The 12,530-nt window shown below is 44.6% G+C and overlaps 1 protein-coding gene across 1 annotated transcript in view; it reads right to left on the reverse strand.

Moving 5' to 3' along the window:
- Positions 1–12,530, reverse strand: part of LOC129161834 (zinc finger protein 665-like) — a 39,025-nt gene that overhangs the window by 13,962 nt on the left and 12,533 nt on the right. The window contains exon 3 of the mRNA XM_070548190.1: positions 5,058–5,570. Coding sequence (XP_070404291.1) covers positions 5,058–5,570 — 513 coding nt within the window. The remainder of the gene's footprint in view (positions 1–5,057; positions 5,571–12,530) is intronic.

Raw genomic sequence — 12,530 nt, forward strand, 5'->3', positions numbered from 1 at the left:
CTCCCTGGTTTAATGACAGCCTTCGCAGCCTGAAGCGCCAATGCAGAAAAATTGAGTGTTTGTGGAAGAAAACCCATCTCCACGTCCATCTGCTGCACCTAAAGGATCTTCTGACATCCTTTAACTCTGCAGTCAGAGACGCTAGGGTTTCATATTTCTCCAACCTGGTGTCCCAGAGCAAAGGGAACCCCAAGGTGCTGTTTAACACCATCAGCAGCATTGTGTCTCCTGCCTCTCCTACAGCCTCCATCCACTCTGTTTCAGACTGTGAGAACTTTGTCTTTCTTTGTGCAGCTTTTTGTGGAAGTCAATAAGGTTAGATCTAGCATCTCTCCTTCAGCCTTATCGCTGCCTTTCCCGACTCCAACCAGGCCCATCATCCTAGATAGCTTTGCTCCTGTTTCTTTGCCTGAGTTAACCAAACTAGTTAACTCTATGAAGACCTCTGCATGCCCCCTCGACATCTTACCCTCATCTTTGTTTAAAAGTGCTTTTCTGTCCATCGGTCACAGTGTGCTCTCTATAATTAATGCTTCTCTGGTCTCTGGTCAGGTCCCTGCTTACTTTAAGAACACTGTAATCCACCCGCTTCTTAAAAAACCGAGTCTCGACCCCTCTCTCCATAGCAGCTTCAGACCCATCTCTAAACTTCCGTTCATCTCCAAGATCTTGGAAAAGGTTGTGGCTAAACAACTCACAGCTGCTCTTGATGAACATAACATCTATGATAGCTTCCAGTCAGGTTTTCGTAGAGCTCATTCTACTGAAACAGCTCTTCTTAGGGTCTCTAATGACCTTCTGGCTCACAGTGGTGCAGGGGACTGTTCTGTTCTGGTCCTGCTGGACCTGACTGCAGCCTTTGACACTGTTGATCATCACCTGCTACTGGAGAGGCTGAGAGACTGGGTAGGCCTATCAGGATCTGCTCTGGAGTGGTTCTCCTCTTATCTCTCTGAGCGCTCCTTTTCTGTGGCCGTCTCCAAGTTTAGGTCCTCCACCACCTCTCTTACCCATGGTGTCCCACAAGGTTCTGTGCTGGGGCCTCTACTCTTCCTCCTCTATCTGCTTCCTCTTCAGCACATCCTGGGCTCCTTCAAAGGAATCTCCTACCATCTTTATGCAGATGACATCCAACTGTACATCTCCTTTAAGCCCCATGAGATGTCTAAGCTGCAGCTGTTACACACCTGCTTAGACTCTATCAAAACCTGGATGGCTGGGAGCTTTCTTCAGCTGAATGAAGATGAGACTGAGATCCTCATCTGTTACCCCAGACATGCTGGTTCCCAAAGTCATAGACTCTCTTGGTCAGCTTGCTTCCCACACCAAACCTTCCGTCTCTCTTTCCTAACATTTTTTCTTTTAAATCGCAATTGCTTATTCTTGCTCATTTTAAATATAGTTTTAAACATTTTCAAAATGCTTTTTTTCTATTTTTACAATTGTTATTTTTTTGTTTTTGTTTTTGTGAAGCGCCTCATGATTTTTGTCTTGAGAGGCGCTATAGAAATGATATTTTCTTCTTCTTCTTCTTCTATAAAACGGGAGATTACTGATACAGTATTTTGCTCGTGCTCTTGCTGCCCTGAGCCCTGGGCAATAGCCCAGTTGCCCATATAGTAGAGCTGGGCGATATAACGATTTTAGACCGTTTTACGATCTACACATCTGACGGTCTGTCATTTTGGAGAGACCGTTTTATCACGATTCACACCTCTGCTGTTGAATTTCTGCCTCTGAATGAAAATGGAACTTACCTCAGGCGAATGACACGCCTTTGTTTAACTCTTAACCAATCAGAGTGAGTCATAGTAATATATTAGTGCCCCGCTTGTTTTCATTTGTGTGTGAACAAACATGGCTTCGCCGCGGCTGAGCGACAACGATTGTTTACGATTTTAATTTATGTTAAGCTACTTGAAAAACGAGAAAAACTGATTTTTGTAATTGTTTCTCTCAGGGCTTTTATCATCTCTGGTGTGAGTTTAAAATATAATTGTGTTAGCATTGTGCTGATTATCCCTAATATGAATAAATGTTTATTTATTCAATGTTTCTCTTCTTTAATATGCAATTGAAGTTATGCTATTCATGGATAAAAAATCGTGATGAAATCGAAATCGTGATAAAATATTGGAAAAATCGTGATATTCTATTTTTGCCATATCGCCCAGCCCTACCATATAGTTAATCCGACCTTGCTCCAACGTGTCCTGGGTCGACCCGGGGGCCTCCTGCCGGCAGGACATGCCCGAAACACCTCCCCAGGGAGGCGTCCAGGATGCATCATGACCAGATGCCCAAACCACCTCAACTGACTCCTTTCGATCCGGAGGAGCAGCGGTTCTACTCAGAGTCCCTCCCGAATGTCCAAGCTCCTCACCCTATCTCTAAGGCTGAGCCCGGCCACCCTACGGAGAAAACTCATTTCGGCCGCTTGTATCCGCGATCTCGTTCTTTCGGTCATTACCCAAAGCTCATGACCATAGGTGAGGATTGGAACGTAGATCAACCGGGAAATCGAGAGCCTGGCTTTCTGGCTCAGCTCCCTCTTCACCATGACAGAACGGCTCAGCGCCCGCATCACTGCAGACGCCGAACCAATCCGCCTGTCGATCTCCCGATCCTTCTTACCCTCACAAGACCCCGCGATACTTAAACTCCTCCACTTGAGGTAGGACCTCTCTCCCGACCCGGAGTTGGCAAGCCACCCTTTTCCGGTCGAGAACCATAGTCTCAGATTTGGAGGTGCGGATCCTCATCCCAGCCGCGTCACACTCCGCCGCGAACCAACCCAGCAAGAGCTGAAGGTCAGAGCTGGATGAAACTAGGAGGACAACATCATCCGCAAAAAGCAGAGACGAGATTCTCCTGCCACCAAACTTGACACACTCCACACCACGGCTGCGCCTAGAAATTCTGTCCATAAAGGTAATGAACAGAACCAGTGACAAAGGGCAGCCCTGGCGGAGTCCAACCCTCACCGGGAACAGGTCCGACTTACTACCGGCTATGCGGACCAAACTCACGCTCCTGTGGTAAAGGGACTGCATGTCCCTTAACAGAAAGCCACCCATCGCATACTCCTCGAGCGTCCCCCACAGGGTGCCCCTGGGGACACGGTCATAAGCCTTCTCCAAATCCATAAAACACATGTGGATTGGTAGGACAAACTCCCATGCCCCCTCCATCACCCTTGCAAGGGTATAGAGCTGGTCCACGGTTCCAAGGCCAGGACAAAAACCACATTGCTCCTCCTCAATCTGAGATTCAACTATCGATTGGACCCTCCTCTCCAGTAGTACCTTGGAGTAGACCTTTCCAGGGAGGCTGAGGAGTGTGATTTCCGTATAGTTGGAACACACCCTCAGATCACCCTTCTTAAAGATGGGGACCACTACCCCAGTCTGCCACTCCACAGGAACTGCCCCCGATGACCACGCAATGTTGCAGAGACGTGCCAACCACGAAAGCCCTACAACATCATATCCTTGAGATACCCCGGACGAATCTCACCCGCCCCCGGTGCTCCGCCGCGGTGTAGTTGTTTGACTACCTCGGCAACTTCTGCCCCCGAGATGGGACAGTCCATCCCCAGGTCTCCCGGCTCTGGTTCCTTCTCGGAATGCGCGTACTGTAGGTGGGATTGAGGAGCTCCTCAAAGTACTCCTTCCACCGTCCAACTATAGCCCCAGTTGACGTCAGCAGCTCCCCATCCCCACTGTAAACAGTGTGAGCGAGTTGCTGCCTTCCTCTCCTGAGGTGCCGAACAATTTGCCAGAACCTCTTGTTCTTTAAGGAAAGCAAAAAAAATAAATAAATAAATCACAACTTTGTGTTGTGAGATTTATTATCATTAACATTATTATTATTACATGACAACGTAACCTGCGCCCACCTCGGCTGAAGACCCCCTGGACGCAACTACGACAGGACACAGCGAAGAAGAGACGCTGGAAAAGGAGAACTACTTCAATCACCTGCACCCAATCTCCAACCTGGTTTCACGGTCAAAGGATCAGAAGGACATTTCGGGGACAAGATCAGCTCCCTGACAGGTGGACAACCACCCCAACACGCCATGGAATGACCCAGACGTCTCCCTACTGAGAAGTTGAACTGTGCGCTCTCACATCCCAAACTCCATTCTTGCATTCCAGACCTGGACTTCAAGGAACTCGTCAACTTAAGACTGAAACCATCCTGATCAACGGACGAGGACTCTAACCATTCCAAACCGTTCTTCAACCGGGATTCTCAGTCCACGGACAAGCCCTTTGACGAAGAACGCCTGGTTTGCCTCAGCTTCTGCCATAGTTAGAGCTGCATGAATTGATACTACCTGTTCCTCATTCACGGAAACAGCCGTGTGCGACCTGTAGCTTTAAATTCATCTGATGTTTCAATAAACTCTACTGATGTTTTCTGTGTATTATATGGTCTTGCTAATCCTTCCCAATCTCTTTACAGGAACTGCTCTAAATTGTAGAATTGTTGCATCACAGTAAATTCACATCAACATGTATGAAATAGCTCTTCTTTAGTTTATGAAGGTGTTGATTTCACTGATTTCCATTATCTCGCTTGTGTCTCTGTAAACTGCTGTTTGTTATTGTCAGTTGTGTTTGCCTTATCGTGTTTTATTTGTTTTTTACTTGTTTTCTTTTTGTTTGGTTATCTTATTCGGATAAACAGGAGGGATTATGTTATTGTATGTTTATTAACTGATTGTAGTATTACTTACACGCACACATCTTGTTAGCGGCCAGAAGCAGAGTATGGGTGGGATGAGGCTGGCCCATACTCTGGAACAGCAGCTGCTATGTGTGGACTCTCATGTGATTTGTTTATTTACATTTGTAGTAAACCTTTCTCCACACTCATCATGACTACATGATTTAGGTTTCTTCTGGACTTTCCTGCACGAGTCTACATGTTGCTTCACTCTAACACATTTCTTATGAACCAAACAGCCTGAAGACCTTATTGCTGGATGACTTGTCTCCCTCACGTGTCTCTGGAGAGACCACTTGTGAAGAACTTGTTGACAGACTTACCATCTGACTCAGAAGACCTGCTCTCATTCCAGTCATCATCTTCATCTCCAGTTTCAGACCCAGAGTCTGACAGCTCAGAGACCAGATTCACACCATCATCATCTTCATCATCATCATCATCATCGTCTCCACTAACTTCAGTCTCTGAAGAATCAGATGTTTGTTCATGAGGGTTCAGATCTGGGTTCCTGCTAGTTCCTGCTCCTCCACCAGTTTCTGCTGCCATCTGGTCAGCTGAGCTGCTGGTTGGAACATCTCTGTCTTCTATTTGCTGCTGATGAAGCTGTGAGACCAGAGGTTTCTCTTCATCATCCTCACTCTTTATAGAAACAGCAGTAACAGGAAACCCGACAGCTTCAGTCTCCTCCTTCAAACAGAGATGCTCTCCCTCCAGACTGGTCCAGAGCTCCTCCTGTTCCTCCTTTATGTGGAGGTGTTCTGGGTCCTGCTGGTCCACACCAGCACTCTGTTCTTCAGGAGCTTCTTCTTTAACCAGCGCCAACTGTGGAACATCTGTAGGAAACACAGACACATGATGTTACAGACCACCATACCTTTATATTTACACCATGAGTGATACTGGCTACATGATGTGGGGAAAAGGAACAAGAACATGAACTTCATTTAGATAAAAACAGATTTCTACTTTAGGAACAATAAAAACTTCCATCACAATCAGCGTGTTTGTTTCTGACCAGAACTTCTAAGCCTCCTACTCACAACCCAAGCTTTAGATCTGAAGCTTATGTGAGGAGAAACGTCTCCAAGATAAAATCAGCAACTATTCAGTCAAAAGGAAAATGAATAAACACTTAGATGTAGCTGCTGTCAGTAACAATCTTTCACTTTTAAGCTCTCAGCAGGCTAGAGCACTACAAAGCAAAGGAATCTTACTAATTAGCATTTTGGGAGATTCATTGTTATTATTATTATTAGTAGTGGGTTACTTAGTGACTGAGCAGTGGGCGGAGCCTGTTGTTTTCTACTCATTGTATTATTTTTCAGCGTTTTATTGTGATTCCTTTCGTGACCTCGGTCTGGGACACGTGCTGTATGAATAAACTTGGTTCTTCTTCCACCACAGAGAAAGGCTGCTCTTCCAGCATCATGAACTTCCTTATGGTCCGGTTATTAGCTGAGCCTTCTGGCGCTCATACAGACGGGTGTTGGTGAGCGTAGCTGCGTCTGACTGGGAGGTGTTTATCTCTGCAGCGATCCCTGGAAACTCACCTCACTCCACCCAGACTTTGTTCTTTACGTCGTATTAAACCAGCTGTAATCAGCTTCGCCAGGAGCTGAAGCTTTTCATTGCAGGACTCAAAGCTTACATCACTCTCGCAGACGGAGTTAAAGTTAGGCGGACATGTTGTTTTACATTGTTGCTGCTGTCCTGCACAGCATGAAGGAAAAGGGGAAGAACCCCAAGTGCTGCACACAGGGTTCACACAGGTGTTGCTGGTATGATCAGAACATCCCAAACTAACACCAACGTAGATACACAATAAACAACTTGTATTAAGTACTGATGAGCTATCTGCAGTGGAACAGGACCAGCTGGCATCCTCACACCAAAAGGAGGAACGGGTGTCTTTTATAAACCAGCCAGGCACTAACTGGTGTGTTTCCATTACCGAAACTTCCCAGTATGACCGTCTCCACTTCACCGGAGCCAGCCGAACCGGTCGTTTTCCAGACCTTTTGAGAGTCTTTGCAGGTTCTGTGGCCTCACCCAGATCACCCGCGGGCAAACCGAGTTCTAACCAGAAGCATCTGTCAGCATTCATTCTGGACAGTTTTACTTATTTTATGCTTCTTTGTGAGAAATGTCCTCATGTCCCCATGTCTGTGGAGGGATCAGACATGGACACTGCTTATTATGGGATAGTAATGGCACTGACTCCTCCTCCAGCTTCGACAAGCCTGTAGTTTCACTTTGGTTCGTTCGGTCTTTTATTTTCTAACTTTGTTGACAACCATGTCGGTCACGTCCACCATGCGTGCAGCAGAGCAACCAGGAAAACGTGGAACGGACTTGAGCAGACGGAGTCATTGCTAATGAATCAAGTGGAATGGATTTCTTTGAGAACAATCAAAAGAGCAAAAGGTGAACTAAATATGTGTGTGTGTGTGTGTGTGTGTGTGTGTGTGTGTGTGGTCCAAATGCATACTTTTAAAAAGTGGGAGGGGCATTCCCTTCGGACATAATGGTTGCGACATCTATGAACCACCTCCACTCAGTCAGCCAATTCAGTAGTTTGCTCGTAGTTTAACTCTTGATCAGGGATTGAAGCAAAAAATTCTCATCAGACTGAAGATTATTGTGGAGGGGGGAGGGGCTCACATTGTTTACACACAGCCACAATGTTGGGTAATTTGTATTTTCCATAACCCTTTACCCGAAATAAGCACACCAAATACAAAGAGGAATCATTTTACACTGTCTCACCAAACAGCGGAGAGGAGGCGATGCACAACTCCCTGCAGAGCTGTTTCCATCGTCTCCCCCACCCCTCTCAGCTCAACAGAGGTTTTTATTGTACAATGGGATGGAGGGCGGGCCTTCCTTGAGTTTCAAAGATACAGACTCATCTCCTAGGAAACCATATTCCAGAGATAACAGCACAGCAGGCTTACAGAGGATCTACATAGTCAAAATACACACACAACTCCTCAGCTGACCGGTAACTTAATCAACACATATTGTTTGGACCTTCATCCTGTCTCAGGAAGTGATCACAGAGCCCATTCCTCACCACTCTAAAATGTGATCAAAGAAGATCGATGACCTTTCGTTTAAACAAATACTTATCATGTCTTGCAACGTTCTTTAGGCCTCAAAAAGGTACATTAAATACAGAAAATACCTATCACACTATTCGGGTGTTGATTGGTTTTAAGGTCAGTATTCTTGTTTCTGAAAAATTTGGAATAACCCGTTCACATACACAGTGTTTAAAAGTGTGGGTGTTGAGATTTCTCTGAGGTACAAAAGATGATAAGTATTAAAGTAGTCTAAGGGGGTCGGGGGCATGCCCCCGCGGAATTTTTTTTTTTTTTGACATTTTATATTTAAACGCATCAGTCTGGTACATTTTTGGGGGGAAAGTAGAGTTACAGGCTGGTAGGTATGTATGATAAAGTATCTAAACATGTTCATTATAATGATATATTTGAGTTAACAATGTTTTCCTGTCCTTTCTTAATCCATTATGAACACAGACTACAGTGAAATCCACTGATGCATCCATGCTGCTCCGTACCAGAACTGCACTAGGTACCAAAAGAACCAATCAGCTGGCAGAGCTCCCTGGTGAACGTGTGAGCTGCAGAACTTGCAAAACTACGTGACTCAATTTAAGGAACAAAGTAGAATCCAGCTGCTGTTGTTTATTTGTTGTTGGTGTTTATAGAAACTAAATCTATCTGCAGGGCTTTAGGCCCAGGGCAGAGTTTTATACCTCAGACCAGCTTTAGATCATGACCTGTTATTAATAATATCATGTTCTTTACACCAGTCTGAATATTCTGTAATGTTCACAGACATCCAAACCTTAGAAATGAAATATAATCAATATTAAAATAAAAATTAATATAATTTTTTCATTAAGATGAGTTATCTGTTATACTTATTTACATTTGATAGTAATATGATTAATAATATTTAATCTTCTATCATTTGTGGGTTTAGTGCATTCACTTAATATTAATTATAAAATGATAAATAACAGGTCACTACAGTCTGGGCATAGAAAGTGTTTCTAGGAACTAACGCTTGTTCAGCAGCTCACCTGTTCCACTGACAGGAGAAATCCTCTCATCAGCAGGTGATCAGCAGAGCGTCATGACTGAACACCGGCCCGAAAAAACAAAGAGACGACTAAAAACACCGACCTCAGATCGGCCCACCGGGAATTTGGGTCCTGGTTCCGCTCATCACGTTAACTCTCATTGTGATATCAGAGCTTTATTGGCTCTGTTAGAATACCAGCGCCTGGTGCGCACGCTGTTTGTGTTTGTGCGCACCGCGGGAGCGAGCAATGAGCGTTTTTGCAGCTTGGGCGGTGCAGAACGGTGGAGAAACCGCAAATACATGTATGTATATATGTCGATGGGAGAAACTCGTTTCAATTAGCAACAGGAGGGAGAGAGAGAGAGATTTTGACAGAACTATTTTCTGATCATTCCAACTGACGGATTTCGTCGCCATGACAGAGAACTTTAATCCCTGCTCTTGATCCAAACGCTGGACTGTTTCTGCCTCCAACAATGGTTTCTGTCGTTGCTGGTTTCTCTTTTTTCCGCCACAGCACCGAGATCACCACGTAGAGCTCCAGTAAAATGTGTTCAGACCATAGACTGTACATACTGGACAAAACGATTCCATAGGCTCCAATAACACGTTTTTTGTCCATAATGGGAGGTGGCCACCACCGCCATTTTGACCGTGTCACAGGTTCCGTCCAGCCCAGACAATTCCATAAAAGGGAAGAGAGGAGGAGCTGAGGGTGGGGCTGTAAGGCTGGGATCGACGGGCGAACTAGCTACAAGCTAACCTGAAGCTAACCCTGGCTAACCCAAAGCTAACGGGGAGGTGGGAGCCGAGCTAATGGATGTAGCCACCTAGCTTCAACCCAACCGGAGCTAACTGGAACACCCATCGACCTGAACCTCACACGGAGTTTAGGTGGAGGTTTTCGGCGCCTGTTCGTGAAAAGTACCTGGATTTAAAAAGTATTAAATCAGTAAGTTTATAATTTATAATTTAACCATAACAGAATGAACAACAGCGCGCCATGGTCTCCAGCCAGCAGAAAAGAGGATGGCTGTTTTTCAATCCCTCCCGGCCGGCGAGGAGAGCTCATTCCTGGGCTGGAGCCGGCCCTCAGCACCCCGCCGCAGGCACCAACAGATGCTGGCGGTGTTTGAAACCCTCCCAGCGGGACAGGGGAAGTCATTCTTGGGTCGGAGTCGGCTCGCAGCAGCGCGCCACGTTCTCCAGTCGAGGAAGGCTGTTTTTGAAACCCTCGCAGCGGGACGGGGGAACTCATTCTTGGGCGGGTCGGAGTCAGCCTGCAGCAGCGCGGTGTAGCCGTAGCCTACATATTTTGTTATTTAAGTCGCTCCGGAGTATAAGTAGCAGGACCAGCCAGAATATGTAAAAAAGTGCGAGTTATAGTCCGGAAAATATGGCAGTTATTAGTATTCGAGCTAAATTAGCAGCCTAAATACATTTCATATATTTCCAAAACGTAATACTTGTTTGTATCTTGTATAGCCAACTAGCCTTTATTCTGGACTCAGTACAATTTACCAAAAGTAAAGAGACATTATACAGATGAAGTAAGCACAAGATAACTTACTGGAAGACACGGAATTATCATCAGAACCAGAACAAGAGAGCCTGATAACAGTCGTGAAAATAACAGTTAAAAAGTTAGCTAGCTACTTCGGTAAACTCAGCTAGTTTAAAGGCGGCAGTGACATAAAATACGAATATAGATTTTAACTTACCGAAAAAAATGAAGTGGAGACTCCTTGGACGCGCTATTAGTGCAATTAATACCACAGCAAGACATTTTGTCCAACAATTACACCAATAATATCCAAAACAGAATTCACAAGCACAGAGACTCAAAATCCCGACACAGTTTACAGGAGAGACCGAGGCTGTACTGAGGCCTTTCCACGGAGCTAGCTCTGTGGTCACGTGGGTCTGAGGCGGCGGTCACGTGTGTCGGATGCTCATTAATTATACAGAATTTTAGGCTTTCAATACACTTAAAACAGAAGAGTGAGAAAAAAATTCACCCCCCTCAGAGTTGTCATGAGTATAAACTAGATAATTTAGACAAAAAAACATTTTTTGAACCAGGCTGTAAACATGTTTATTTCTGCTGTGAAATTGGCATTTTTAACATGGGAGTCAATGAGGATTTGCTCGCTTCTGACACCAGCCCCCAGCGGATGATGGTGGAACTGCAATTTCTCTTACTTCCAGTTTGGGACCATTTTTAGAGACGCATTGTGGGGGCTTGGTTCAGACTGTGGAGCGCACGTTTAACGAAGCTTCGAATCAGTAAAAAATTGAATCGAGGAACTTAATGAATCAAACCATTTGATGATTCGTTTCAGCCCTACTTCCTTTCAGCACTTTAACAACTCTTTAACTGTCATTGGCATTTATTTTACTGTGTGGGCGTTGGAACGAGCCCCAGCACCGTGAGAACAAATAGGGATGCTCCGATCCGCTTTTTACACTCTCGATACCGATATATGAGGTTTAGTATCTGTCGATATCAATCCGATACAGATACACAGCGCTGTATTACATAATAAACCATTTCTTACTATATGGAAAAAACTTAGATCCTTCATTTATGCAGGGCAACATGTTTGTTATATTTTTAAAAACATAAAACAAACCAATGTTCTGAATAAACATTTATTTTACAACTGCATCCATACAGTTCTGTTAAATAAACCAACCAACAGCTTCAAATGTTTTGTTAAACATAACCAAAACCATTACTTCACTTAGTACGTGAACTTAGTTGAATAGCAACACTTAGTATAAAATAAATAAAGTCCCTGGAACTGAAAATATTAGCTTGACTACTATGGTCAACAAGAATAAACTGAAACATCAAACCCTCTTTCAAATTGTTCTGTCAGTAAAATTAGGAATTTAAAATAAAATAAAGGCTGAACTTGAGGAAAAACAATAGCTGCTCTAGTTCAGTTGGCAGATGCTGAAAATAAAAGAGCAACTCCTTTTTTCCAGTGAGTTGTTGCAATTATGCAAAAAATAATTAAACATCCATTATAAAAGTACCTTAAATTAACTTTACTAGCTAGCTTGATAAACAAAAACAGTAAAAGATAGTCCTAGCTTGCCTAGTTCTTCCCCACAGATATCCCTCAGTCAGTGATCAGGCAGATTTCTCAAGCTTCTCAAGTTCTGACTTAAGCACCAGTGGAAGGTTTTTGTTTAGGAAAGCAAGCATTTCTGCTCTCTCAGCTGTGAGTCTGTTTCTCTTCTCATCCAGGACGGTGGAGACTGTGCTGAACAGCCGTTCGCGTTCAACACTTGTGCAAGGTGCACAGAGGAAGTTGAAGGCAGCGAGGCCAGGAAAACGCTGCTGGTTGACTCCCCAGTAGTTGTATGGATCTTCTGCAGCAGGACTTGTTTCTTCTGTAAAATATCCATGCAACCGTGCAGCAGAGCTAGAGGTGCTTGCTGCAGCAGAATCTTCCTCACGCTCCTCTCGAATTTTGTCAAATTCTTTCATGAAGGTGCTACTGATTCTGCTTCTGGTTGGAGCTGCTGCTTCTGCTTCCATTCGGGGGGGCTTTTCCTGGTGGCTCCAAGGCTTTGTGGGTCTCAGCAGTGGTAGTTGTCGTCAAGTCTTTGCCCAATTTGTTAGCGAGTCTTTCCTTCCCGTATTTGACAGAATTTGTGCTGGTGAAAAATTC

This window comes from Nothobranchius furzeri, chromosome 2, assembly GCF_043380555.1.
Source record: "Nothobranchius furzeri strain GRZ-AD chromosome 2, NfurGRZ-RIMD1, whole genome shotgun sequence".
In the NCBI taxonomy this organism is placed as follows: domain Eukaryota; kingdom Metazoa; phylum Chordata; class Actinopteri; order Cyprinodontiformes; family Nothobranchiidae; genus Nothobranchius; species Nothobranchius furzeri.